The 25,619-nt window shown below is 41.1% G+C and overlaps 1 protein-coding gene across 1 annotated transcript in view; it reads left to right on the top strand.

Annotated features, from left to right (window-relative positions):
- Window positions 1-25,619, top strand: part of NEO1 (neogenin 1) — a 194,748-nt gene that overhangs the window by 88,781 nt on the left and 80,348 nt on the right. The window contains exon 5 of the mRNA XM_030457311.1: window positions 4,497-4,633. Coding sequence (XP_030313171.1) covers window positions 4,497-4,633 — 137 coding nt within the window. The remainder of the gene's footprint in view (window positions 1-4,496; window positions 4,634-25,619) is intronic.

The following is a 25,619-nucleotide window of genomic DNA, read 5'->3' as shown; positions in this document are numbered from 1 at the left end:
ATCCACCAATTGTCACATTACCTGGAAACGCATTCACTAAGGAGGATAAAGTTGCAAAAACAAAGAAATATTCCTCTTTCCTTTGAGAGAAATGTTTCCTCCTGCTCAATGGTAGAGCCAAAAAGGAATAAATTCAGAGTTTTGAACAACTGAAGTTTTATTACTTTTGACTTACTGTTGCTTACAGAACCTGCTCTGGCTGAAAGTGAGTAGCTTGCTTTTGAAACTTAGTTTTTAAAATTTTTAATTTCTTTTGCTTCCTTGTTACAACACTTAGGGTTTTTTTCTTAGTGATATGTGTGCTGATTATACAGTTTATTTTTAAAGTGGGTAAGGGAGAAAAATGGATCTATTTCTTTTCTGCTCTCTGTAGGAGTAAGCTTCCTTTATTGTTCATTAAAGTGATCACACTGTGCCAAAACTCAACCCTGCTGCTTGTGACTATGACTTCACAGAGAAGAGATTCAAAAAGCAGACAAAGTGCTTAAACTCCATATACCATGACAGTTTTTTTTTTTTTTTTATTATTATTATTATTATTATTATTATTAATAGAATAACTGGAAAATCTCTAGAGGTAAAAATTAAGATTCTTTGTTGGAGTAAAGCCTGCAGTTAGAGTGCTGCAAAACAGGCACCTGAGCTTGTTATACATGTTCTGTTAATTTAATTACAGATTAAATAATTTAATTTGTATTTAAATCCCCTTTTAGTGTATTAATAAGACTTTTCATAGTAACATGGGTTTTCTTTATTGAAAGAACAAATGGATCCTCTTAGCCTGGACAGGTTGAATGCACCCACTGTCTGTGGAAAGCTCTTAAATCAAATTTTTTGTCTATATGCACTCACTACAGATATTAAGATACATGTATGTGTGTATGTATGTATTCATACATGTATATGCATATATATTAATAAAGGTCTGCATGGGTGGGTTTAGGAAACAATACTGGGATAGAATGGTCAGGTATGTCCCTATTTTTTACCTCTTGTTAAACCCCTTAATTTTATTTTTGTCTTTTTAAGGGTGGCAGTTGATCTAGTACAAAATTAGATATTTTGCTTTCAAGCTGTAATGCTAAGGAGTATACTTATAGGAGCCCGTATGTATAGAAAATGTAGATTATTTTAAGGGATAAAATTTAAGGGCAGAAGTGGGCTGTTGGAATTAAATATTTGTTGTAAAACCTGAAAAAAGGAATGGTGTTTTTATTGAATTGAATTGAAAGGTATTATTCTTTAATATTTGTCAAAGACTGCAGTAAGATTTATGTTAGCAAATAAATGTGAGTAAACTTTAGTGATGGCTGTCCTGGTACTTGTTCATACAAGCAGCCTGTAATGCAGTATATTGGGAAATAAGTTTGCTGTGATGCAATATTCTCCAAACTAATTTGAGTAAAGGGAAATGATGATGCTTTTGATGGGTCTGAAGTTGAAGAGTGAGATTTCAGGTGAGGCTGGTGCCAAGATGGAATTTGAGAGCTTGGGAGATGGGCATCAGCTGTCAGATGTTTGGACCATGTTGTTCTGCTTTGAAACCTTTCCTATGTGTGGATCACTGTGTGGTCGAACAGTATATACTGTGTAAGTTGATTTAAATTTGGACACATATAGAGGAAATTGCAAATTCAGGTACCAAACATTCTTTCAAAATCTTCAATAAATGAGATGGTTAATCTGAAAAGAAACAATTGAAAGGACCCTGAACAGCACCTTATATTTTAATAAGGCTGTTGGAAGTACAGCTACTCTTTGGTGGTTTGGGCTCATCAATTTATCAAGATTTTGTCATTGAAAAATACTTACAGAAAACTGTAATATGGTTGTATGGTTAATAATTTCCACATAATAAGAGCTTACGTGCACTTGCAGCCTGGAAAATCAACTGTGTCCTGGGCTGCACCAAAAGAAGCACAGACAATGGTCAAGGGAGGGGATTCTCCCCCCTCGACTCTGCTCTTGTGAGACCCCACCTGGAGTGCTGTGTCCACTTCTGGAGACCCCAAGAGCAGAAGGAAACAGAGCTCCTGGGAGGTGTCCAGAGCCACTCAAATGCTCAGGGTGCTGAGCACCTCTCTGCGAAGCCAGGCTGAGGGGTTGGGGTTGTTCAGCCTGGAGAAGAGGAGGCTCTGGGGTGACCTCAGAGCAACCTTCCAATATTTGAAGGGGGATACAAGAAAGCTGGGGAAGGGCTTTTTGCACAGGGGTGTAGGGAAGGGACAAGGGGAAATGGTTTAAAACTTGAACAGGGGAGGTTTAGGTTGGACATTAGGAAAAAGTTCTTTCCTATGACGGTGGTGAGACACTGGCACAGGAAGCTGTTCCAGGAAGCTGTGGCTGCCCCTCCCTGGAAGTGCTCAAGGCCAGGCTGGATGGGACCTTGAGCAGCCTGGTCTATGGGGAGGTGTCCCTGCCCATGCAGGGGGGTTGAAGCTAGATGATCTTTAAGGTGCCTTCCAACCCCAAACCATTCTATGATTCTGTGATTATAAAGCTGAGGTTGCATGTGTGGCATTAATCTTAGGCTGTTGCTGCATGTGATCAAATTAAATCTTTCTTTGTGTGTTCACATACATAATGCAGGGTTTATCCCTTAGTACTTCACATGAATGTGTGATATTTTTAATTATTACATATTACTGTTTGCCTGGTGTTCTGAGTGATTTGTATTAAGTGAATTACACTTGTCCAACTCAGTAAAGGTTAAACATAGCAGATGTTTATGGAGATCTTTCTGGTCATAGATTCTACAAAATAATCTAATTTGCTGTCTAATTTTATCTGCTATACTATACCAAGACTGCAAATAGATTATAAGATGTTTTGGGAGTAGTAATTTAAAAGAGGAAAAAAGAATATCCAAAACCTCAGGGCATAACTGGCTGTTTGAATACAGCAAATTAATAAAGGTTCACTATATTTATTGATAATGAAACAGAAAAACAGCATGTGAATTAGATATCCAAAGCAGCTCAAATAATTGTGAGTGTGTAACTGAGAGCTATATGGATTGCGTGTGGAAGACTTGAATTTGATTTTGTTGTTCCCTGACATTTGAATGATCAATCTTTGTTATTTTTAATGACACTTTAAATTATGTTATCACTTTTGTATTAAGCTGATTCTTTGTCTACTGTGTCTGAAATCTGATTGCCTCACTCTTTTGTGAAAATGCTTCAGTGTCCTTACAAAATTAAGAAGTTTTTACTTTATTACAAAGGCAGTTCTGCTTTAAGACCAGAATTCGTCCACAGCTAATGCATGCAGAAGGAATAAAAAGGAATCTAACAAATTCATTCTTCCATGTTTTTAACAATAGTGAACTGCTTGGATCACATGTGGGTAAACTTTGGACTCTCCTCTAGGCGTTTCTTGGGGGAAATAATAAAAGAGAATAAAATCATAGCACAAAATATACATGACAGAAAACTACATACCCTTGTTTCTTGACAAAAAAGAGAGTTCATGGAAATGCTACCATGTCACAAGTAGTTTGTGAGATCCACAGGACAAACTTTTGTGGCCTAATGGGAAAGTGTCTAGTAATTTTTTTATAGTTTTAGTAAGATCTTAAATGCTGGTTAGTAACCAGGAGTCTCCTGCCTCAGTGTGTATGTGTTGCTTTGCTTTTCCAGTGGTTGGCTTGGGGAATAAGCATCATAAGATATGTGTTGCTTTTAGCTGGGTTACTATGGGAATCAGTTGATACTCAGAAAAAGGTATTATATCCCATCAAAATGAAACTAACAGCTTGTGTAGCCTTTTATTATTCCTCTGCAATGCTTTTAGCCTCAGCTCCTTGCAGTCAGTTCTTTCTGCATGACCTTCTGTCTTCTTTTGTGTCCTGTCACCGATGGATCAAGCACATTTAACCATTGGATACATTTCTTTCTGCTGTCATCTTACCCTTCAGCAGATTATATGCTAGTCAGATTCATTTAATTCGCCATGAATGTAGAAGAAATAATCAAAACAGGTGTTTTACATAATAAAGGTACAGAGGTACAGACTCACATATATGGATGTGTCAGGGTCCAGAGGCATCTTAATCACTTATTTTTCTCCAGATATGGTTTAAGTGCAGCCTTAACATGTCTAACATGCCATTGTCACAAAGGAGCTTCACTGACATTGTTTCTGTTCACCTTTACAATGTTGGGAAAGGTCTTTTTTGTTCTTTGCTCGAGTTGTCCAGATGCAGACAAAGTGGTTCAGGAATCTGGAAGACCACCATTTTCATAGATCTTTTTGCAGGAACTTCCGTAGGAAGTTAGAATTGATCTAGTTGAAGTTAATTTTAAATGTTAAGCCAAAGTATGGAATTTATCTCTACTCTGGCTCCCTTTAAATATCACTCAGGAGTATTATACATAAAGGCTTCTTGGGTTTATGTAGGCATTTCAGGCAGAGGACTTGTGTGTGTTTCTCTGGTAACACTTGCTCTCAGTCAATTTGTTCATTAAATTATGTTTATTTTCTGTTTTGCACAGCTCTGACAGGTTTTTTCTGCTTGCGGGAGGCAGTCTGGAGATCAGGGACGTGACAGAGGAGGAGGCTGGGACGTACACGTGCATAGCAGATAATGGAAATGAGACCATTGAAGCTCAGGCAGAACTTACAGTTCAAGGTAGGTCAAGAATTTCGTTTTCAGAGAGAAAAGATCCCCAGATGACTGGCTGTGTGATCAGTTGAAAGACCCTGTTGATGTTTGTGCTTCCTTTAAAAAACAAACAACCAAAACCAAACAAATACCCCAAACCGCAGCCCCACTTATGTTGTATTGGTTGTGTTACTGTGACTTCTTATTGGAACTGTTTCTAATTTCATAAATATTCAAGTGAAGGGTTTGCTTATATAATGCATCTTGAGCAGGATTAAAGGCAGCTGTCTATGCTCTTTTAATATTAAATGCTGCCAATGCCATATATTTTAAATGAGGACAGAGGTCATTGTGGCTAATCACAGTTAAAACATGACCTATGGTACTACTACTAAAGCCATCCTTCAAAGAAACACATGTGAAGTAGTTTTCATGGTCCTTATGGGTACTCTTGCTGTCAAGGATCTTGAGAAAAGCTGAGATAGTATCTCAGTGGTTTTGTAACTGTTTTGCTTACTCATGAAAGTTTTGATTAGAATAGCACTGAAATGTTGATAACACTGATTTTAAAACATTTTACTTCTGTAACCTGTGAAAATAAGGCAGGCTTATTAAGGAGCAGGGGGGGAAAGGTAGAAGTTTGGCTTCTTCATCTTTCTTACATTTCATGAGAAAATCTTACATTTTTTTAATTAATTGGATCTTAATACCGGTTTGAAGTTCTTCAGCTGGAATTTACTGGTAGGTAAGAGTGATTGGTATATACAGAACCCTTGTAAGATCTCAGCTGACTTATTTACAGTGGACTATGATACTAAAGGTTTGTCTTATCTGAAGTGACAAATTCTTTAATCACTGAGCAACTATTTAGGAAGGCTTGTCTATAGATGAAACCTTTATGAGAAAAAAAGTATTGTTTAACACTGTGGGGTAACTATTCTTATACCATTAAATCTTACATAAAGGCACATTAGGGGAGTTTTTATGTCTCTATCAGTTATATGGAAATTCGATAAATTTACTACTGAAGTCATGTCTATTTAAGGTCATGATATATTTTATTGGGTATGTTAACTGGAACTTCCAAAAGAAGGTTGTGTTTCAAATGCAGAAAAGCTGGAGCAGGACAGTTGGGATTTAAGGAAAAAAAGAAAGGACACCAAATTTTTAAGCCCTGATGTCTTACTTTGCACTGTTACCTGCTTACCTCTACAAGCTTCCCCTTGTGTTTTATTCCCCCCTGCCCTTGGAAGTGGCTTTCCAACCATGTCTTCTGCTCTCTGTAAGTTACTGGTACAGAAGCCTGTTAGCTAGCTCTGCTCTTCTTTAAAAGTCAGGGAAGAACATCTGAAAATGCATACTGTGTGAGGCTGTTCAAATGGAATACAGTGGACTTGAAGTGTTTTGAAAACCAACAAATATTGGTTATCTGGAAATAAAACCTTACATTTTTCTTACCTTGTTTCTTAGGCAAAAAGAGTCAGGTTAGGTGCTCTATTTTCTTACAGGCTTGATGCTTCACAGCACTTTGTTATGATTTTACATCATAATATGTGTCATGCTGTGTTTAATTCAGTTTCAACCTACATATTTCACATAATTGGCATGAGGCTTTGAGTTTTGTGAGCAATGGCAGAAATTAATAGTATTAATGACATGATGCAATTAAGCTAAGCAAATCATAGATAATACTCAGATTATAGCCTTAATGTAGCTTACAGAAAAAGGTCAGTCAGGGGATGAAAGTGATTTGGAGTTCACTCTGCTCATTATCTAAACTAGTGTAAGTGATTCTGTTACTTGGTTGTAAAGGTTTAGAATAGGTTTTGCCAGTTCTTTTATGCTGAAGTTTTTTTCTACATCTAGTGCAAAACCACCCCAAATTTATTTCAGTGCTTGAGTATTTAAATATATTAATTATTATACTGACATAATTTTGGAAAGTTGCATTTCTGATCTTATTACTTACTTGCAATCTTAATTTTACTTCCCTTTGAAAGTTCACTGTGGAGAGCAATTGTACTTCTGCATTACTGTAATTTGGTCAGGGGTTGAATAGTTTGAGTAGCTGTTATCTGATCATGGTATCATTTTCTTCTAGACTAGAAAACGTCATCTCTTTCCACCTGATAACTGCATGATTTTATTTATTTTAAGCTTCTTCTGTCATTCTTAGAAATTGGCCTCATGGAAATTCATATAAGAAATCCATTTCCAGGGTACTTAATTCCTACATCTCGCCTATTTTTCTTCATCTCTTTCTTGAAGCAACCGGGTTCTTTTGTTTGGAGATTACAGTAGCATGCTAGAGGCTGTACTAAGGCAGTCAATCATTTTTTCCTTCTGTTAACATTTCATGGTGGCAATTCAGTGAGAAACGTGTAAATCTCTACTTAAATGTGAGGGAGATGGCATTATTTGACATGTTAGGACAGTTAAAGAGAGATGGTGTTCCTGTTGATGTGTCTTCACTGGTGTTTCCCTGCAGTGCCAGGTGTGGATTGATTGAAATTTGCAGGTAGCTAGAAACAACCTGCTTGACTTGATCCAGTTGTAAGCTTAAATTGTGCACAGAATAAAAGCTCATTAAATGTTACTTTGAGCCAAGACCAGCTTTTCTGTATCCTTTTAACAAGGATCTAAAAACCTGGAAGCTAATGTGCTTTGCCCATGAAGTAGCACCAGCTGCTATGAATCCACTATGCTGGATTCAGTGCCTGAATACCTTTGCCTGAGTAGCAGTAAGAATGCATGTGCTGACATCCATCATTAAAAAGTGAAGTGTCCCACACTGAGGCCTGTGCTGCTCTTAGCTGGCAAGAAACAGGGACATTTTGCTGTCCTGCCTATGTGTTTGCAGGAGGTAAGTAGTAAATGGTCATTAAAAAAAAAGAAAAAAAAGAGGAGCCTTCTATTACATGTTTAGTTCAAAAAATTATTTTTGTACATACATTGCAGAAGGACTGAATCTGGAAAAATGGCTGTAAGTAAACAGGAGTACTTGACTAGAAAGGCACTTAAGGGTCCAGAAGCATATTAAACAAATTTGTTTCCTCAGTCTTTTTATCTACAAAGTGTGTCTGGAAGCTAGTTATGAGAATGTCATTTTATTCAGAGGATGATTGAAAATAATGGAGTATTTTGGTGAAGACTTATCTAAGACTTTGCAAAATGTATGTGGTACAGGTGTGAGAATACAGGGTCAAATAGTATTTCACTACTGGTGAAAGTAATCAGTGATATTGACAGTGTGTTTAGCTGAGAAATCATGTAAGTTTTAGGTGGGTTTGTAGTGGAGAAAGAATAAGCTTTTTATGTAGCCTACATTTTTGAGGAGGACAGAAGAAACAATCACAAATGAATACATTTTTTTGTCATTAGTGACATTCTTAGTACCTTTAACCATGAAACGTCTCTAATTTTAAACCCCTTGTTAAACCTGGTTATTCTTTGATTTGGTAGGAAGGGGTTTTTTTTTTGAGAAATACATAAGGAATTTGAAAGATTGGAAATCTAAAGTATGTGTTGTAATAGAGTGGGTTTTGCTATAGTTTCTGCCAGCCATCCTGGATATTCTGCCAACCATTCTGCCAATTAATTCTGGATATCCTGCTGAGTGGCAAAAACTGTTCTGACCTCCAAGCCAAGCTTAGCTGTACCCACTGAAGAACAGGGCACTGTCCCCACATCTCTCCAGCTCAGCTGCCATCTATGGACTCAACTGCTTTTTGTGAGCTCTAAGGCACTTTACTTAAATTAGGCTTTTTTTTAGGCTAGCTTGAGCTGTCTTAGGTAACTTTGAAATGGGTTTAGGGAGCAACTGGCTCAACAGCTCAGTGATGGAACTGTTGGAATCACAATTTTCAGGGATAGTCCTCGAAAAGGGGAAGAAACATGTTAGCACAAAGTGAGGAGACACCTGGAAGCAAACCCACAAAACTGCTCTGCATCAGGGAGTTGCAGAAAATAGAAGTTTTAGTAGTGTACATGCATACTGAGGATTTCACAGAACCATGTGCCATGGCACCAAAGTTTTGACTTGCACATTTTGAAAAGTGATTTGAATATGGAAGAGGACATGAAATGCCTGTGACTGGAGTCTTAGCCCCTAAGGCTTGACATTTCTGAATCTCATCCACATTGGAATTGGTCTTTAAGGACAAATAGCAAACAAATAAAATGTGTATAGATTTGTATTTGCTTTTCTCTGAGAAAATGCTGGGCACAACAACATGTTAGCAGCCAGGCCAGTCACGTTGACAGTAACTATGCAAGGGTAGGTAACTTTCCATGAAGGCAGACAATAACTTGGTGTCTGATAATCTTCTGTACAAAGTAAAATTCCTATGAGTTTTGCTCTCACCAGCAATGAAGAATCTGTAGTATTTCCTTTAGATAAAAGTAGAAAGTGATGAAAGAAAGCCTGCGGAAAGAAGTAGGAAATGGATCTAAATGCAGTTAGGTGCCTTCTGTTTTCTCTAAAAACATGTGTTGTGGAAGAGCCATGGTGGCAGTTAAATACTCAGAAGGTTATAAGTTCATTCTTCATCTGGGAAATATTTCAAATTTACTACTGTGTCCAGCACCCCTGGGATTTCTGCAAATGGTGTGACGTGAGTTAGATCACCGCGTGAGCTCCCCATCACCTGTCTTGGTGCTTGTGTTGTAGATAATGAGGTTAGAGGGAGGTTTCACTTCCTGGTGAAATATTTACTGCATTGAATACTCAACCAGAAAATAGTAAACCAAAAACATTCCCAGTCTTATCTTCCTTAGGAAATTGATATTACAGGTCTGAAGACTATTAAAATAAAGGAACGGCTGCATCTGTGTAAGAATAGTCTGAATTGCTCTTTTTTTGTGGTCTGTATTACTGCCTTTCAATGTTTTTTGGAATTGCAGCAGGCTGGCTCTTCAGTCATCTTGGACAGCATTCAGTGTCTGGTAGTGTACCTTGAGTATTATGAGTATGTACTAAAACTAAAATTAAAAGAAATGTCTATTTTGAGTATCTGTGGTGATAGATTTGAGGTTGCCCATTGTAGTAGGCTGATTACCTCCTTTGTGCCGCCAGAGCAAATTGAAAAAAAAAACCAAACAAAAAAACCCAAATGGAGAAGTAGTGCTTTGATAGGTTTATCAATTTTGTGCTTCCAGAGAGAATGCTGTAGCTGAAAAGTTTATGCTAAGGGCAAATCCTTATTTTAAGAAAAAAAAAATGTTGCCATGTAAGAAAACTTTCTTTTAATATCATTTACACACAAGGGCTAGGTAGCAATTTAGATATTAAGAAAAAGTGAAATAAAGTCTATATTTTGTCTAGCCAATAGGTTTTAAATCAATAGTGACACAAATCAGATCTAAAAGTATGGTGGTATTTTGATGAAGCAGAACTGTAGTTGTTTGGGGGTTTGGGGTGTATGCTGAAACATTCCTCCATTGGGGTGGCTTTTGTGATGGGCTGTCACATGCAAAACCACCTGAGATGGTGGAATTTCTAGTCTCTAACACTTGGAGCAAGGTTTGCAGCCTTCAAAAGAAGAAAGAAACCTGGATTTCACAAATCTGTTGAAGGATGGGTAAGTTGGTTTTTATAAGAAATGACCTGTAGTTGCCTTTGTAGTTTCTGGGATTGACTTTTTCCTTTAGCAGTTTTTTTGCTGTTGGGGTCGTTTGGAGTTGTTGTACAGAAAGCACTTTGGTTATTCACAACAGATAATTATTATAAGTTTTTGTATTTGCAACTTGTCTTGCACAAAGAGCAGTTTTATGCAACATTTATTTACTAACCATCCTGAGTTAAACTTGTTCAGACTTTCTTTAAAATTGGAACAAAACAGTTGTAGAAAGAAGAACCTTTACGTGAAGAATCTTAGACTTCTCCTCCAAAAGTACATCTGCCCAGATCTTCATTTGTGGCAGATGCTTTGAGATACACTGCTCTTCTTCTTGGGATATTGGAAGTGTTTGAGAAGTGCAATAAATCTTGTAGCAAGAGAGCAAAATGTCTGGGTGACTTATTTTTGCATTAAGCTTTCATTACTATTGGAAATAATTCTAAGGAAGAAATTCGAACCAACACTGAAAATTGCTAAAACCTGTCTCATACCTTCTTTATTGATTTTGTTTTCTAATTAAGCTCAGTGCTGTATCGTGATAATAGTCTGCTCTTCAATTAGAGACTCAAAATCTGCACTAAACCTGCTGCTGTGAAAGATTTGTACTTGGAACAAAGTATTGGTTTTTCTGGTTGTCACAGAACTCTGCTTGGGAGGAAGGTGTTAGTAGCAGAAATAAGGCATCAGCTTTGTGGGTATCATTTTTTCCCCTTGAAATTGCAGTTTGACTTTTGTTGATGACCTTTGTCCCACAATGATACAAAAACCCCACAATAAGTCAGAGGAGTCTGGTGTGGGGAAGTACCACTGTATTATCTGAAAAAAATTTCTTAATAGTCCTTGCTGTTCTTCAGAAATACAGGTTAATGTCTATGGAGTTGTATAGTTTACTTATGAATTCATCTTAATAGGAATGTGTATACTTTTTGAGTAATTTTTACCTGTATCACATTCATGTTCAAGGGTAATGTTCGGAGTGAGAAAGATGTAAACAAATATGCCAAAGGAAATGGTTGCATAATTTTAAGACTACCTCACTTGTTCACGCCTTACCTAGAGATAAATAATGTCCATCTACAATAGATGCATGATTTTTAATACTAAATGTTAGCTTCCATAAAAAGATTTCTCTCTCTGCATTATACAAACTGTCACACTTCAGTGGTGTTAAAGATACTGATTTCTGTGACCTGTTTTCTGTTGCTTGCTACTATTATGCAGGGCTCAGCCACGGCAGAACCTGTAGTTGCCTCTGCTTGTAGCTGCTCAGCTTCTAAATCTTGCTCTGTAGTTTGTGAATTGTAAATTTTTTTGTATGTCAAACCTTTCTTCAGTCCTTGCCATATTTGAGAAACATAGCATGTTGAAGTGAGCTTGGCATGATTCTTCATAGGGGCACGAAAGTTTGTTTTCTTTAATTGTATTTCCAAAAGTTATGAATGAGCTTTGCTGACATTTTGAAGGATTCACATGAAGCAATGCAAATGTTTAAAATTCAGTGGTGGTGTTACAGAACAATGCAAACTGAGTGTTGTAATGAGAAGCACTGGGGAGCCTTCACAAGCAATGATCTCTGCCCTGCTGCTTCCTCTTGTTTACCAGCATTCAAAGGAGGCACAGACTCTGTGAAGCTTAGGGCTGGGATGGTTTCCTGACCTTACCCGGGGTCAGGGTTGAGCAGAGACAGCTGCTGTTGGTACCTCGTGCTGGGCTGTCAGGCCCCACAAGGTGGATGATGTGGCACTGTCACATCTCACAAAGTGAGCACGGCTCCCCAGATGCAGGGGCCAAACAAAGGACCATGTCCCACGGAATGGGCACTTCTCTACATGCCACAGAGTGGGCACAGGTAGGATTGCCCAGAGTGGGAGATTCGCACTGGACCCCCTTGCTTTCTAAACTCCTTCAGAGAGGAGCCTGGGTGTGGCTGGGCCAATCATCCTCCTCCTCTAATTAATCTCTTTTAATGACCAATTCAGCTAGATTAAGTTCGGGAATTCTCTGCATAGTACTGAGGAGTAAGGTTATTAACCAGGAGGTTTGTATAAAACACAACTTTACTTAAAAGTGAGTAAGATTATAAAGCATGTGAGATTACAACTAGCAGAATTATAAAGGATAGTACTTTCAAAGCAATGGTTGCAAATGGTTAGCAAAACCTAAGGAAGTTGTCAACAGAGCAGGTTATAGCTAACAAAACTTAAGGAAGCAATGGGGAGTAAAATGTAACAAAATTGGAAACTATGTTACCCTCATGTGCTGAAATAAGGTTAGAAGCAGAAACACAGAGAGAGAGAGATAAAGAAGAGAGAGAGAAGATATCACTAACCTTGGATCCAGTGATGATCTTGGTAGGAAGTTCAGGTCCTTGGATGGTGGCCACACATCCAGCATTTTGAGCGTGCCTCTTTTATGCTGCCTGACCCCACCATTTCAGGCAGGGGCTTTGAGATAGCTTGCAAAGCCAGGTGTTCACTTGGACCCCTCCAGATGGGATGACAAAGCAATAACCCTTATTTCTGCACATGTGCCCTCTCCAGTGGCCTTACCCGGGGCACACACAAGATGTCACTCTGCCTCCACAGGGTGCAGCTTCCCTGCCCCTGTCCCTTATTGAATAAGGAGAGTGTCCAGCCTGCCAGGGTGGCCATCAAACAGAGCTCCCCTGGCAAGGACAGTGTTCAGCTTATCGGGATGGCCACTAAAGGAGGGGCTGCCCTTGTGAGAATAGGGCCCTGTTTATCAGGGTGGTTACCCAAACGAGGGTCTTTCCTTGAGACAACAGAGTCCAGATGGCTGTCAAATGAGGCCTCCACCCGAGCACAGTATCCACTTTTATCAGGGTGGCTGTTTTGAGACAAATATTCTTTTTGGGTTTTTACATGGGCATATGAGCAGCGTCTAACTCCTGTGCTCAGGACAAGTGGAGGATCATTTCAGTGACTGAAACCTGATAGTGAAGACAAGAGCTATGTGTTCCTTGCAGAGTTGCATCACCTCTGGTATGAACCATCCAGAAGCCCGTGAGGTGTGTGGAAGCTTCACAGGCTAGGCACTCATTATAGTAACAGATGGGTTTTGGTTAAACTATGCTGCAGAGTTATGGATGTGCTGTTTCAACTATCAGAGCCTGATATCCACCCAGGAGCAGACCAGGATGAGGAACTGGAAATGGGTGTACCATCTCTTTGAAGCTTCTGGCTCAGGATGTGAAAGACTGCTTTTGGGAACCTGAAATCAATCCCACTCTTTGATCGTGCCATTGCTGCATCCCAAAACATTAGCTGGCAGCACATGCTCTTCCCAACAGTGGAGACTTCCCACTGCCCAGCAGGAAGGACCATGGAGGTTACAGGTCTCTGGATTTGGGTATTGTCCTGGGGTGGAGCTCGCTGGAGCAACCCAACAGTGGAGCCGTAATAGTCTGTAGATAGAAGTGTTGCAGGGTGGGTGTCTCTCTTAAAAGTTTATCTTTTCTGAGTCCTTTGCAGACATTAATCAGGTGTTATTTTCACATGAAATACCTGTAATTAACTAGGTAGTTTGTTTATATTTTGAAGAACTTTCTTTGTGCTAAACAGATGCTGCATAGTTTTCAAGCACATTTTCGTGCTGCCGAAGAACCCAATTGCAAATCAGCCCCAAATAGTTGAGCATAAAGGAGGACAAAGATGAGATCCCCTTGGCTAAGTGCCCATATAGGAATTGCATGGAGGTTGGGAGGTAATATCTTCAGTACTGCATGGGCAAGGAAGATGAGGTACACTGTGAAATTAAAAAAAAAAAAAAAAAAAGCTTTTTGATTTATTTATATATATATAAATAGCCATTAAGAAAGACAAAACCAAATTATCAGTAACCCATACAATTCTCACAAATGGTTTTCCTTGTAAATGTTCTTGAGTAATCCTTGGGGATAATGAAAATGTTACTATATTAAGCAGCAGTGTCTTAAATATCTAATTGTAGAAACTGATATTGAACTAAGGGAATTGTAAAAGCTGGTTTTCTCTTTCACCTAGGATGTCTAATAAATTAAGATGATATTAATGGGGGGTTGAACCAGCTGCTGCTATATGGAGAGAAATATATTCTCCCACAGGATGGCTTTAAAAAAAAAACCTAAGGTTGCTATCAGTACTTCTGACCTGGACAATCAGCTACAGAACATACATGCTTTTGCCTAAGTTATATAAAATTTAAAATGTATTTTTTAGTTTGGAGCAAGATTTACCCAGGATTTACTGCCTTGATTCTGAAGTCAGTAATGTGACAATGAAGTCTGTAAGGCTGCAAATGAGGAGAGAGATGCTGCAGTATGGGGTGGGTAGTCTTCCACTCCCTTTCCCAGCTTTACATTCCTGATGCTCCTTCTTTGTGCTTAAATGCCCATCTGAAATTATACCTTTCAGATTACTTTTAATTTTGGGAAGACATTCAGTGAAGTCTGCCATCTCTGTTTTCTATACCTAGTTTCAACTTGCTTCTGAATAATGTGTTTTCCTTCATGTTGTTTGGAACAAAAAGCTCTTTATGCCATGAGATTTGTCCTATTGTGTATATCTTGCACAAACACATGGTATGTGAAGTTAGGTAGGTGGAAAGTTAATTCTCAGCACAACTAACCTGATGATAAAAATTATGCATGTTTTTTTACAGTAATGTAGGAAACATAAGCCAGTCAAGTATCTGAATAGGGTCATTGTTCCAAGTGCTTTTGAATACTTTTTGGGTGTTGAAGGTTATGATAGATATAATCATCAACTAGAGATAGATCACAGGTTTTATATTATTGATTTTATTCCCTATCAAAACCAGATGATAGTCAGAACTGAAATTAAAAAATGAATGCCAAAAGAATCAGTTGTAAGTTTTGAGCTGCATATGCCAAAGCCCTCCAAGAAATTTGAATGAGTGAACTAAGGAGCTCATTAAAATGCCTTCTCCCTCTAGGTGAGAACTTTTTTAATAGAAACTGCATGCCCTAAATGGCAAGTATGTTTCCCTATATATCAAGGTCATCCTTCCATGTTTAATTGGTCGAATCAAGCTTTAAGTTTGAATCTGAATTTACATTTTTCAGTAGTTTTTTTTTTTCTTTTTTACATTTCAAGAGAGTTTCGTATCACCATATTTCATTGTGAAATCTGAGGGCAATGCTAAAAATGCAAATGTTGAAGAATACCATGCATTACCTAGGTCTCTAGAGAGTGACAATGCCATAAGTATACATGTACTTTCTTTCAAGTTTTATGATGGTTAAGCTGACTCTCATACCACTAGATAATTTATTTCTCTAGTGGGAACTAGATTATTACAGCAACGAGATGTCTCATTATACAAAATTCAGTCCTTGGCAGGGAAGTTTATCCCAAAGTTAAAAGGATGAAACAATTCAGCCATTTGTTGTGAGGAGGTGGGCTGTTAGCTGTGAGGACTTACTCCCTATGCAGTCTTGCAGTTAATTAGTTTATCTTCATGATGAGGGTAAGAGAACACTGTGGAGTTTTGTTTCCTTGAGTAAACACAGTTTCTGTAGTTAGTGTCAATTTAAGTCGAATGTACTGTTTTGTACTAGAGGTGTAGAGTTTTGATGCAGGTGTTATCTGCCTAATAAGGTTGTTAGATGGTCTTCAGTGACAGTTCTGAGGCTTCCTCTTCAGAAAGGTGCTGGGAGGAGGCCTGTAAGGAAATCCAGAGCACTAGGTAGAAGGAAACCAGGCTCGCAGCAAGCAGGTTAATGGTTAGTAAATGGCAGGAGTATTTTTTTATATTGAATATTTTTCTAAACAGTCCTGATTTCTGGCAGCTTTGCTAGATGTGTTTGTTTTTCATGTGCTAACTCAAAGATTTCTTCATTTCTTCTACAGTCTGTCCTTCTTCCGTTTTCAGGAGAGTAGGTGTAGTCTCAGGGTGGTGCTAAAGAAAGCATTTTACAAGTGAGGGCATAAACTGCTATACTGTATGGTAATTCAAAGCAGCCTTGTGCTCTACAAATGGCATTCCACAGGTTATGTGACCCACATCAGAAGGTTTTAGTTTCAGTGACATATTTTGTTCTGTACATTCAAGTTAAGTACAAGGATTTTTTTTGTGTTCGTCATAAGTTACAATACTTGAAAAGCCTTCTCTAACCTTGCTGTCACTGGTAGGTTAGCACACAGACTGTAGACATTAGAGTTCTCTTCATAAAAGAATGAATTTATTTATTGCAGTGGCAGGTTGCAAAATCTTCCCCAGAAATACTTTTTATCAGTCAAGACTCAGATCTGTAAACAAGAGGGGCAGTTCACGTAAATGGGATAGTGTCTTTTTTGCACAGGCAAGTTGTAAAGTGGACTCTTACTTGAGGGAGATGGGAAAGTTCAGCAGCCTTTGAAAAGAATTGTGCTTTATGCCCTGTAACTCATCAAGCTCAGTAGTGTTTTGGAGCTCCAACTTCAGGTTAATTTATTTTGTTTATTCTAATAGAATATCTTTTATGAAATGGATGATGTACTTTGTACTTGCAACTGTATACTGTCTTCTGAGAAGCTGAAGGCAGGCTTTATGCACAGCAATGAAACTGAGATGCTAGAAGTGCAATTTAAAATATGTCTTCTGTAATGAAAATCTCTTTAGAGATGCGTTGAGCAGTTCATAGCTTCTGAGAGCTGAGTTGATGCTGTTAAGTGTACGTTTTAGTAAATTCAAATGCTTTACTGCAAGCAATGTGTGAGGCTTTGGGGAGAGTTTTTTAAAACAATTTCTGTCCCCTTTGGGCAAATAATTTTTCTTCAGCTTTTCCAGTACATGTATAATTAATAACTTTGTTTACTGACAATATCAACAATAACATAGCTTGGATTTATACCATTTATCTTTTGACTGTTTGCTTTATCTCTAGCACAGCACAAACTGCCTCATAGACAGACTAAGCCCTACCTTAGGAAGATGGTTCTGGTGAGAAGATAATAGAAGAATGGAGCGCATGAGCATTATCCAGCCACATTCTCTTTGCTGCATAAAAACCCACAACCATAAGGCCCAAATCATTGTGCTTTACATAATTGGTTGAAACTTTGTTTTGGACAGCTACCCAAGAATTGGCATGGAGTGGGAAGGGAAAATACCTTCTGGAGGCTTTGTGAAGATGAAGGAAGAGGTTTCTTTATGTGAGATCAGGCTTTTGAGATTTCATGAACTGGAGTGTGTCTATCCCTGGCACTGACTGTAGTTTCCGTCCAGCTATATGCTTAATGTGAATCATAGAATCATAGAATTGGCTGGGTTGGAAGGGACCTCAGAGATCATCGAGTCCAACCCTTTTACCACCGTTGCGGTTGCTAGACTATGGCACTGAGTGCCACATCCAGTCTCTTTTTAAATATCTCCAGGGACGGAGAATCCACCACTTCAGTGGGCAGCCCATTCCAATGCCTGATCACTGTCTCCGTAAAGAAATTCTTTCTAATATCTAACCTAAACTTCCCCTGGCACAACTTAAGACCATGCCCTCTTGTCTTGTTGAAAGTCGTTTGGTGGAAGAGCCCAACCCCCACCTGGCTACACCCTCCTTTCAGGTATTGTAGAGAGCGATGAGGTCTCCCCTGAGCCACCTCTTCTTTAGGCTGAACAACCCCAGCTCTCTCAGCCTCTCCTCATAGGGTCTGTGCTCGAGTCCCTTCACCAGCCTGGTTGCCCTCCTTTGGACCTGCTCCAGGCCCTTGATATCTTTCCTGAACTGAGGGGCCCAGAACTGGACACAGTACTGGAGGTTATTGGTTATTGCTCTCCTAATTTGCTTAAATTATCATCCATGTGATTAACCATTATAGGAATGATTTTCAGAGTTGCTAATCTTCCTGCAACTTCTTTTGATTGTAACTGTAGTAGTGTGGGCATCAACTTGGAGGATTACAAGCAAGAGAACTGAGGATTTAAACAATTAACGTATTAAGCTCTGTGAAATTTAGCTGGATTATAAGCAAGACCAGTAGAAGACAAGGAATAAAGCTTTTATGAATCCTCTTAAGTGGTTTCCATCGACTGTGTCTGTGTTACTGTGAGTAAAGCTTTGCATCGTTGTCACAATCACAGTGTAACATTGTCAGTAATTTGAGTGCTTGAGCAAAATTGTGATTTCAAGGTGGTTCTCTTGCAAAACTTAAAACTCTTTAGTTTCCCATTGGACTATAATTGTTTATTGTTGTTTTCTAAGTAAGAGAGGAGTTCCTTTGAAGTGCAGAAAGATGCTGCGTATGAAAGAGCATAGTTTTAATTTTTTTATTTGCCTAGAATAGTTTAGATATGTAAAACTTTATTTGAAAGAGCACCCTTCCCTTTTTATTAAAAAAGTGATCAGATGTTGCACCACCTTACAAGGAATAGGCAATGTTACGAAGTTTTACTGAGAATTATATGCCAGCTTTTCTCTAGGGAGGTTCTAGTGCTTTATGTCGGAGTGGTCACTGTTTCATTTGCTAAGCTGAGATATGAATAACTGAGACTCATATCTCTTCCTGTGCTATTAACAGTTACCAGTTTGTATCAGCATTGTGTGAATGCTTCCCACTTTGCTATGTCTGTTAGCTAGGAAGAATTATTGACACAATATTGCAAACCTACAATGTTACTTTGATGGATTCAAACGGCTACCGGCAGCGTGCTGCGTAACCTTGCTGTTGGTGGGTTTCTACCGAGACCAATCAATCAGCTGTAAGGGGGCGGCACCGACCCGGACCACGAGGGATTTAAAGCGCCCGATTCGAGCGGAGGATTCAAACGGCTACCGGCAGCGTGCTGCGTAACCTTGCTGTTGGTGGGTTTCTACCGAGACCAATCAATCAACTGTAAGGGGGCGGCACCGACCCGGACCACGAGGGATTTAAAGCGCCCGATTCGAGCGGAGGATTCAAACGGCTACCGGCAGCGTGTTGCGTAACCTTGCTGTTGGTGGGTTTCTACCGAGACCAATCAATCAGCTGTAAGGGGGCGGCACCGACCCGGACCACGAGGGATTTGAAGTGCCTGCTGGGAGCGCCAGCGACCCGGAGCGCGGCGAACAGGAATTAGAAGCGGCAGTTAACGAGGCAGTTCACGCAGGCAGAGCAAGCAGGAAAGGCACAGATAACAGTGGTTTCAAAAAAAGCAAAAACTGCTGCTGTTGAGAAAAAGGGTGTGTCCGTACAGACAGAATCCCTGAAGAGGAACAGTAAAATGGACGTTGCTGTTCAAGTCTCTGGCTGTGAAGAATGTTTAAGCCTCGTCCTGGCACCGGCGGACAGTGAAAATAAGGTCTGTGTGAGATGCGAGCAGGTCAACGACCTGCTGAGCATGGTGGCAGAGCTTAAGGAGGAGGTGACTAAGAAGTATTAGGGAAAGTGAAAAGGAAATTGACTGGTGGAGTCACACCCTCTCAACTACAATTGAAATCCAACAGGAGACGGTGAAGTCCTGCCCCTCCTCCTATCAGGCAGCTGATGCAGACCAGGTGGATAGGGGAGAATGGAAACAGGTCCCCCACCGAAAAGGCAAAAGAATTCTCTCCCAACCCCCACCACTCCCCCAGGTGCCCATAGAGAACAGATATGAGGCCCTGGACTCAGAGAATCAAGAAGAGGACAGACAAGAGGACGATCTGTCCATAAGGCCTCCCGTTCACCCCCTGTCTAGCAGACGGATTAAAACTTCACCCACAAAGAAAAGAAGAAGGGTAGTCGTAGTTGGTGACTCTCTTCTGAGGGGAACTGAGGGCCCTATATGTCGACCTGACCCATCCCATAGAGAGGTCTGCTGCCTTCCTGGTGCCCGGGTGAGGGATATTAGTAAGAGACTCCCTCAGCTAATTCAGTCCTCGGACTATTACCCACTGTTGGTAGTTCAGGCTGGCAGTGACGACATTATTGGAAGAAGTACAAGAGGGATTAAAAAGGACTTCAAGGCCCTGGGTCGGTTAGTCGATGGGTCAGGAGCACAGGTAGTCTTCGCCTCAGTTCCTGCAGTAGAAGGCTTGAATGAGGAGAGGACTAGGAAAACCCATCTCATTAATAGGTGGCTAAGGGACTGGTGCCACCGGCGGAACTTCGGGTTCTTCGACCATGGGGCAAATCCCAAACTGCCTTGTGTCATTAGATCTGATGGACTTCATCTGACTAACGGGGAAAAGGACTCTAGGTCATAGGTTGAAGGGGCTGATAAGGAGGGCTTTAAACTAGGTTTGAACGGGGAGAGGGTTGAAACTGAGCTCTCCAGAGAGGAACCTAAAGGTGGACTACCCGAGATAAATGACAAATCAGCAGCCCAGCTGAAGTGCATGTATACCAATGCACGCAGCATGGGCAACAAACAGGAGGAGCTGGAAGCCATCGTGCGGCAGAAAAGCTATGATGTAGTCGCTATCACGGAAACGTGGTGGGATGACTCCCATGACTGGAGTGCTGCCATGGGTGGATACAGGCTCTTCAGAAGGGACAGGCAGGGTAGGAGAGGTGGAGGGGTAGCCCTATATGTTAGAGAATCTCTCAACACTGTAGAAGTTGAGACCACCAATAATAGGGCAGAATGCCTGTGGGTTAGAATCAGTGCGAAGGTCATCAAGGCCGATATCGTGATGGGAGTCTGTTACAGACCGCCCAATCAGGATGATGAGGTCGACAAAATATTCTACAAGCAACTGGAGGATGTTTCAAAATCATCATCCCTTATTCTCGTAGGTGACTTCAACTTGCCAGACATCTGCTGGGAACTCCACACCGCAGAGAGGAGGCAATCTAGGAGATTCCTAGAGTGTATTGAAGACAATTTCCTGTTCCAACTAGTAAATGAGCCCACCAGGGACGGAGCCCCACTTGACCTTCTTTTCACAAACAGAGAGGGCTGGTTGGGAGATGTGGTGGTTGGTGGACGACTGGGACTTAGTGACCATGAAATAATAGAGTTTTCAATACTCAGGGATACAAGGAGGGTTGTCAGTAAAACCTCTGTGTTGGACTTCCGGAGAGCAAATTTTGGACTATTCAAAAGACTAGTTCAGAGTATACCCTGGGAAACAGCCCTTGAAAACAGAGGGGTCCAGGAGGGATGGACATACTTCAAAGAGCATATTCTGATAGCACAGGAACAGGCTGTCCCAGAGTCCCGGAAGGCGAGCCGGTGGGGAAGGCAACCAGTCTGGCTGAACTGGGAGACTCTGAAAGAAATTAGGATTAAGAAGAGGGCCTATCAATTATGGAAAAAAGGGCTAACTTCTCAAGAGGAATTTAGGAATATAGTCAGATCATGTAGAAAGAAAATCAGAGAGACAAAAGCACAACATGAACTGAATCTTGCTACTTCTGTGAAGGACAATAAGAAATGCTTCTACAGATATATCAATAGCAAAAGAAGAGGCAAGGAAAACATTCATTCTGTACTGGACATGGGTGGGAATATAGTTATCAAAGATGAGGAAAAGGCTGAGGTATTTAACACCTTCTTTACCTCAGTTTTCAACAGAAAGACAGGTTATCCTGTTGACAGCAGGCTTCTGGAGCCTATAGAAGGTGATAAAAATCTAAACAGCCCCCCTGTAATATTGAAGAACACAGTCAGTGACCTCTTGAGCTGCTTGGACCCCCACAAGTCTATGGGACTGGATGGGATCCACCCAAGAGTGATGAGGGAGCTGGCAGAAGAGCTCGCCAAGCCTCTCTCTATCATCTACCAACAGTCCTGGCTCACGGGGGACATCCCAGACGATTGGAAGTTGGCGAATGTCATGCCAATCCACAAAAAGGGCCGGAAGGAGGACCCGGGAAACTACAGGCCCGTCAGCCTGACCTCAGTGCCTGGCAGGGTTATGGAGCAGATCATCCTCAGTGCAATCACACAGCACCTGCAGGATGGGCAAGGGATCAGACCCAGCCAGCACGGGTTTAGGAAGGGCAGGTCCTGCCTGACCAACCTGATCTCCTTTTATGATCAGGTGACCCGTTTGGTGGATGAGGGGAAGGCGGTGGATGTGGTCTACCTGGATTTCAGCAAAGCCTTTGACACCGTCCCCCATAGCATTCTCCTGAAAAAGCTGTCAGCCCACAGCTTGGACAGGAGCACCCTGTGCTGGGTTAGAAACTGGCTGGAGGGCCGGGCCCAGAGAGTGGTGGTGAACGGGGCTGCATCCAGTTGGCGGCCGGTCACTAGTGGTGTCCCCCAGGGATCAGTATGGGGCCCAGTTCTGTTCAATATCTTTATCGACGACCTAGACGAAGGGATTGAGTCCATCATCAGCAAATTCGCAGATGACACCAAGCTGGGAGGAAGTGTGGACCAACTGGAAGGCAGGAGGGCTCTGCAGAGGGACCTGGACAGACTAGAGAGCTGGGCCGATTCCAACGGGATGAGGTTCAACAAGGCCAAGTGCCGGGTCCTGCACTTTGGCCACAACAACCCCATGCAGCGCTACAGGCTGGGCACAGAGTGGCTGGAGAGCAGCCAGGCAGAAAGGGACCTGGGAGTCTGCATCGACAAGAAACTGAACATGAGCCAGCAGTGTGCCCAGGTGGCCAAGAAGGCCAATGGCATCCTGGCCTGTATCAAAAACAGCGTCACCAGCAGGTCCAGGGAGGTGATTCTTCCCCTGTACTCAGCGCTGGTTAGGCCACACCTCGAGTACTGTGTCCAGTTCTGGGCCCCTCAGTTTAAGAAGGATGTAGAGGTCCTGGAACAGGTCCAAAGGAGGGCAACCAGGCTGGTGAAGGGACTCGAGCACAGGCCCTATGAGGAGAGACTGAGAGAGCTGGGGCTGTTCAGCCTGAAGAAGAGGAGGCTCAGGGGAGACCTCATTGCTGTCTACAACTACCTGAAAGGAGGCTGTAGCGAGGTGGGAACTGGACTCTTTTCACAGACGACCTTCAACAAGACAAGAGGACACAGTCTTAAGTTGTGCCAGGGGAGGTTTAGGTTAGATATTAGAAAGAATTTCTTCACGGAGAGGGTGATTAGGCTATGGAATGGACTGCCCGGAGAGGTGGTAGATTCTCCGTCCCTGGAGACATTTAAAAAAAGACTGGATGTGGCACTCAGTGCCATGGTCTAGCAACTGCTCCAGTGGGTCAAGGGTTGGACTCGATGATCTCTGAGGTCCCTTCCAACCTGGCTAATTCTATGATTCTATGATTCTATGATTCTATGATTTGTGGTATGCTCCTTATACTATAATATCTGCCTTGATTTGTAAGAAGAAAATTAGAGAGGCCAAAGCTCAGTTTGTATTAAATCTGGCCAGTATCATAAAGATAACAGAGTTTTTATAAATATATAAATAGCAAGAGAAGAGCTAGGGAGAATCTTCCCCCTCTATTTGACCCAGGAGGGAAACTTGTGATGGATGACATGGAAAAGCTGAACTGCTGAGCGCTCATTTTGCCTCCCTCTTCATCAGTGCCAGTTGCTCCCTGAGGACACAGCCCCCTGAGTTGGGTGACCAAGATGGGGAGCAGAATGAAGCCTACATAGTCTGGGAGGAAATGATCAGTGCCCTGTTGTGCCGTATGGATGTGCACATGTCTATGGGACCAGATGGGATCCACCCGAGGGTACTAAAGGAGATGGCAGAAGTACTTCCCAAGCCATTCTCCATTATATATCAACATTCCTGGCAAACTAGGGATGTCCCAGTTGATTGAAAACAGGCAAATGTGACTCCCGTCTACAAGAAGGGCTGAAAGGATGATCTGGGGAACTATAGACCTGTTAGTTTGACCTCGATGCCAGGAAAGGTTATGGAGCAGGTCATCTTGAGTACCATCACATGGTACATACAAGATAAAGTGATCAGGCCCAGTCAGCATGGGTTAATGAAAGGCAGGTCCTGTCTGACTGACCTGATCTCATTCTACAACAAGATGACTCACCTAGTGGATGAGGGAAGAGCTGTGGACATTGTCTATCTGGACTTTAGTTGGACTGGATGATCTTGGAGGTCTCTTTCAACCTAAACATTCTGTGATTCTGTGATTTAGCTACCTTAAGGAATCAAAAAATTACTGGATTTTATTTAAGAAAAAATAACTTGACTCTGAGGCATGTGCTTTCCTAAGCTCCTGTTGCTTCCTCTGACCTCCAGTGACTGAACAGCAATGGCTCTGGTACTGGGTAGTGTTTTGAGATAAGAAAACTGTAAAGGCAAAGGAGCCTGGCAGATTTATAACTGTGCTTTGTGGTTTTCTTCTTTACTTTTGTGCTTTATTTTTATTTTTTCCTTATCCTGAAGAAATAGAGCCAGGGACTTAGGAGAGGACTTCATGCCAGTTGGGGATGACTCTTAGCTAACCCCCTGCCAGAGGGGGAAAGCAGTGTACCAGACCTCATGGCTTCTTTATACTGACTTAAGGTACCAATTTGAGACCAGTTCTTGCAGTGTGATGAGAAACACAACCCTAAATTCCTACCTGAATAATTCTAGAAAGCTGAAAGATTATTTCAATGTTGTCCTTTTTTGTGAAGCAAATCATACAGTTTACAAAGATTGCTTTGTTGTTTTTTTTCATCTTTGCACATTTAAGGTGTTTGGAACTAATGTTTTTATTTTTAAAAGGGAAATCAGAATGTAAAATGGTGGTTACAGCACAGTGCTGTAGTGTTAGGGTGTTTCTACTTGGAGTCATAGAGAAGCTGAAAGATATTCCAAATCTATCCTGCCTCTAACTCAATTCATATTTAAATTTGTAAGATCTCATATTTAAATTTGTAAGACCTCATATTTAAATTTGTAAGATCTTTCAACACAGTGAAATGTTTTTAAGGCCTTCCATACCAGCTCAGTTATAATGCAGAATGTCCAAGGTGCAAAAGGGTCTTTTCCCTCTAGGTACAGATTGTGCTTTAGGGGTGTGTGAACTGTTCTGCTGCCTGAAGAGCTTTCCTGGTGTGCTCCCTTGGTAAAATCCTACAGATCAAGGCTCTGGAGCTTTTGCCTTACCTAGCCAACACCTTCCTCAATATCAGATACTTCCAATTGCAAGATGTGTCTCCTTCCAAGTCTGATGCTGGAGTTCTCCTGTTTGCTTTGATGAAAAGGAGCATGGCTGACATGGGGCCAGGGGAAGGGAAAGGAACTGGTGGAGCAACTGATGGGGTGGATAGGAGCTGGGGCTGTTGGTCACGGTGCTCTGGAGACTGGGCAAGTGTCTGCTCTCAGGGCCAGAGGATGACCATGCATTTCAAGTCCTCCTGTTTTGACAGTAACATCGTGCAAACAAAGGTGTGTGACAGTTTAGTTTTATTATGCGCATATTTTTGTGTGTGATAGAAACACAGCAATACAACAGTGGCTGTGCTAGACCAAGCAAAAGGCTCATGTATTCGATATCTTGTTCCTAACAGTGTCCAAAAGCAGATGGCTGAGAGAATTTGAGAGAAAGGCAGGAATATTTGTT

This window comes from Calypte anna, chromosome 10 (assembly GCF_003957555.1).
Source record: "Calypte anna isolate BGI_N300 chromosome 10, bCalAnn1_v1.p, whole genome shotgun sequence".
Classification (NCBI taxonomy): domain Eukaryota; kingdom Metazoa; phylum Chordata; class Aves; order Apodiformes; family Trochilidae; genus Calypte; species Calypte anna.
This window is presented reverse-complemented; position numbering and strand designations above follow the sequence as displayed.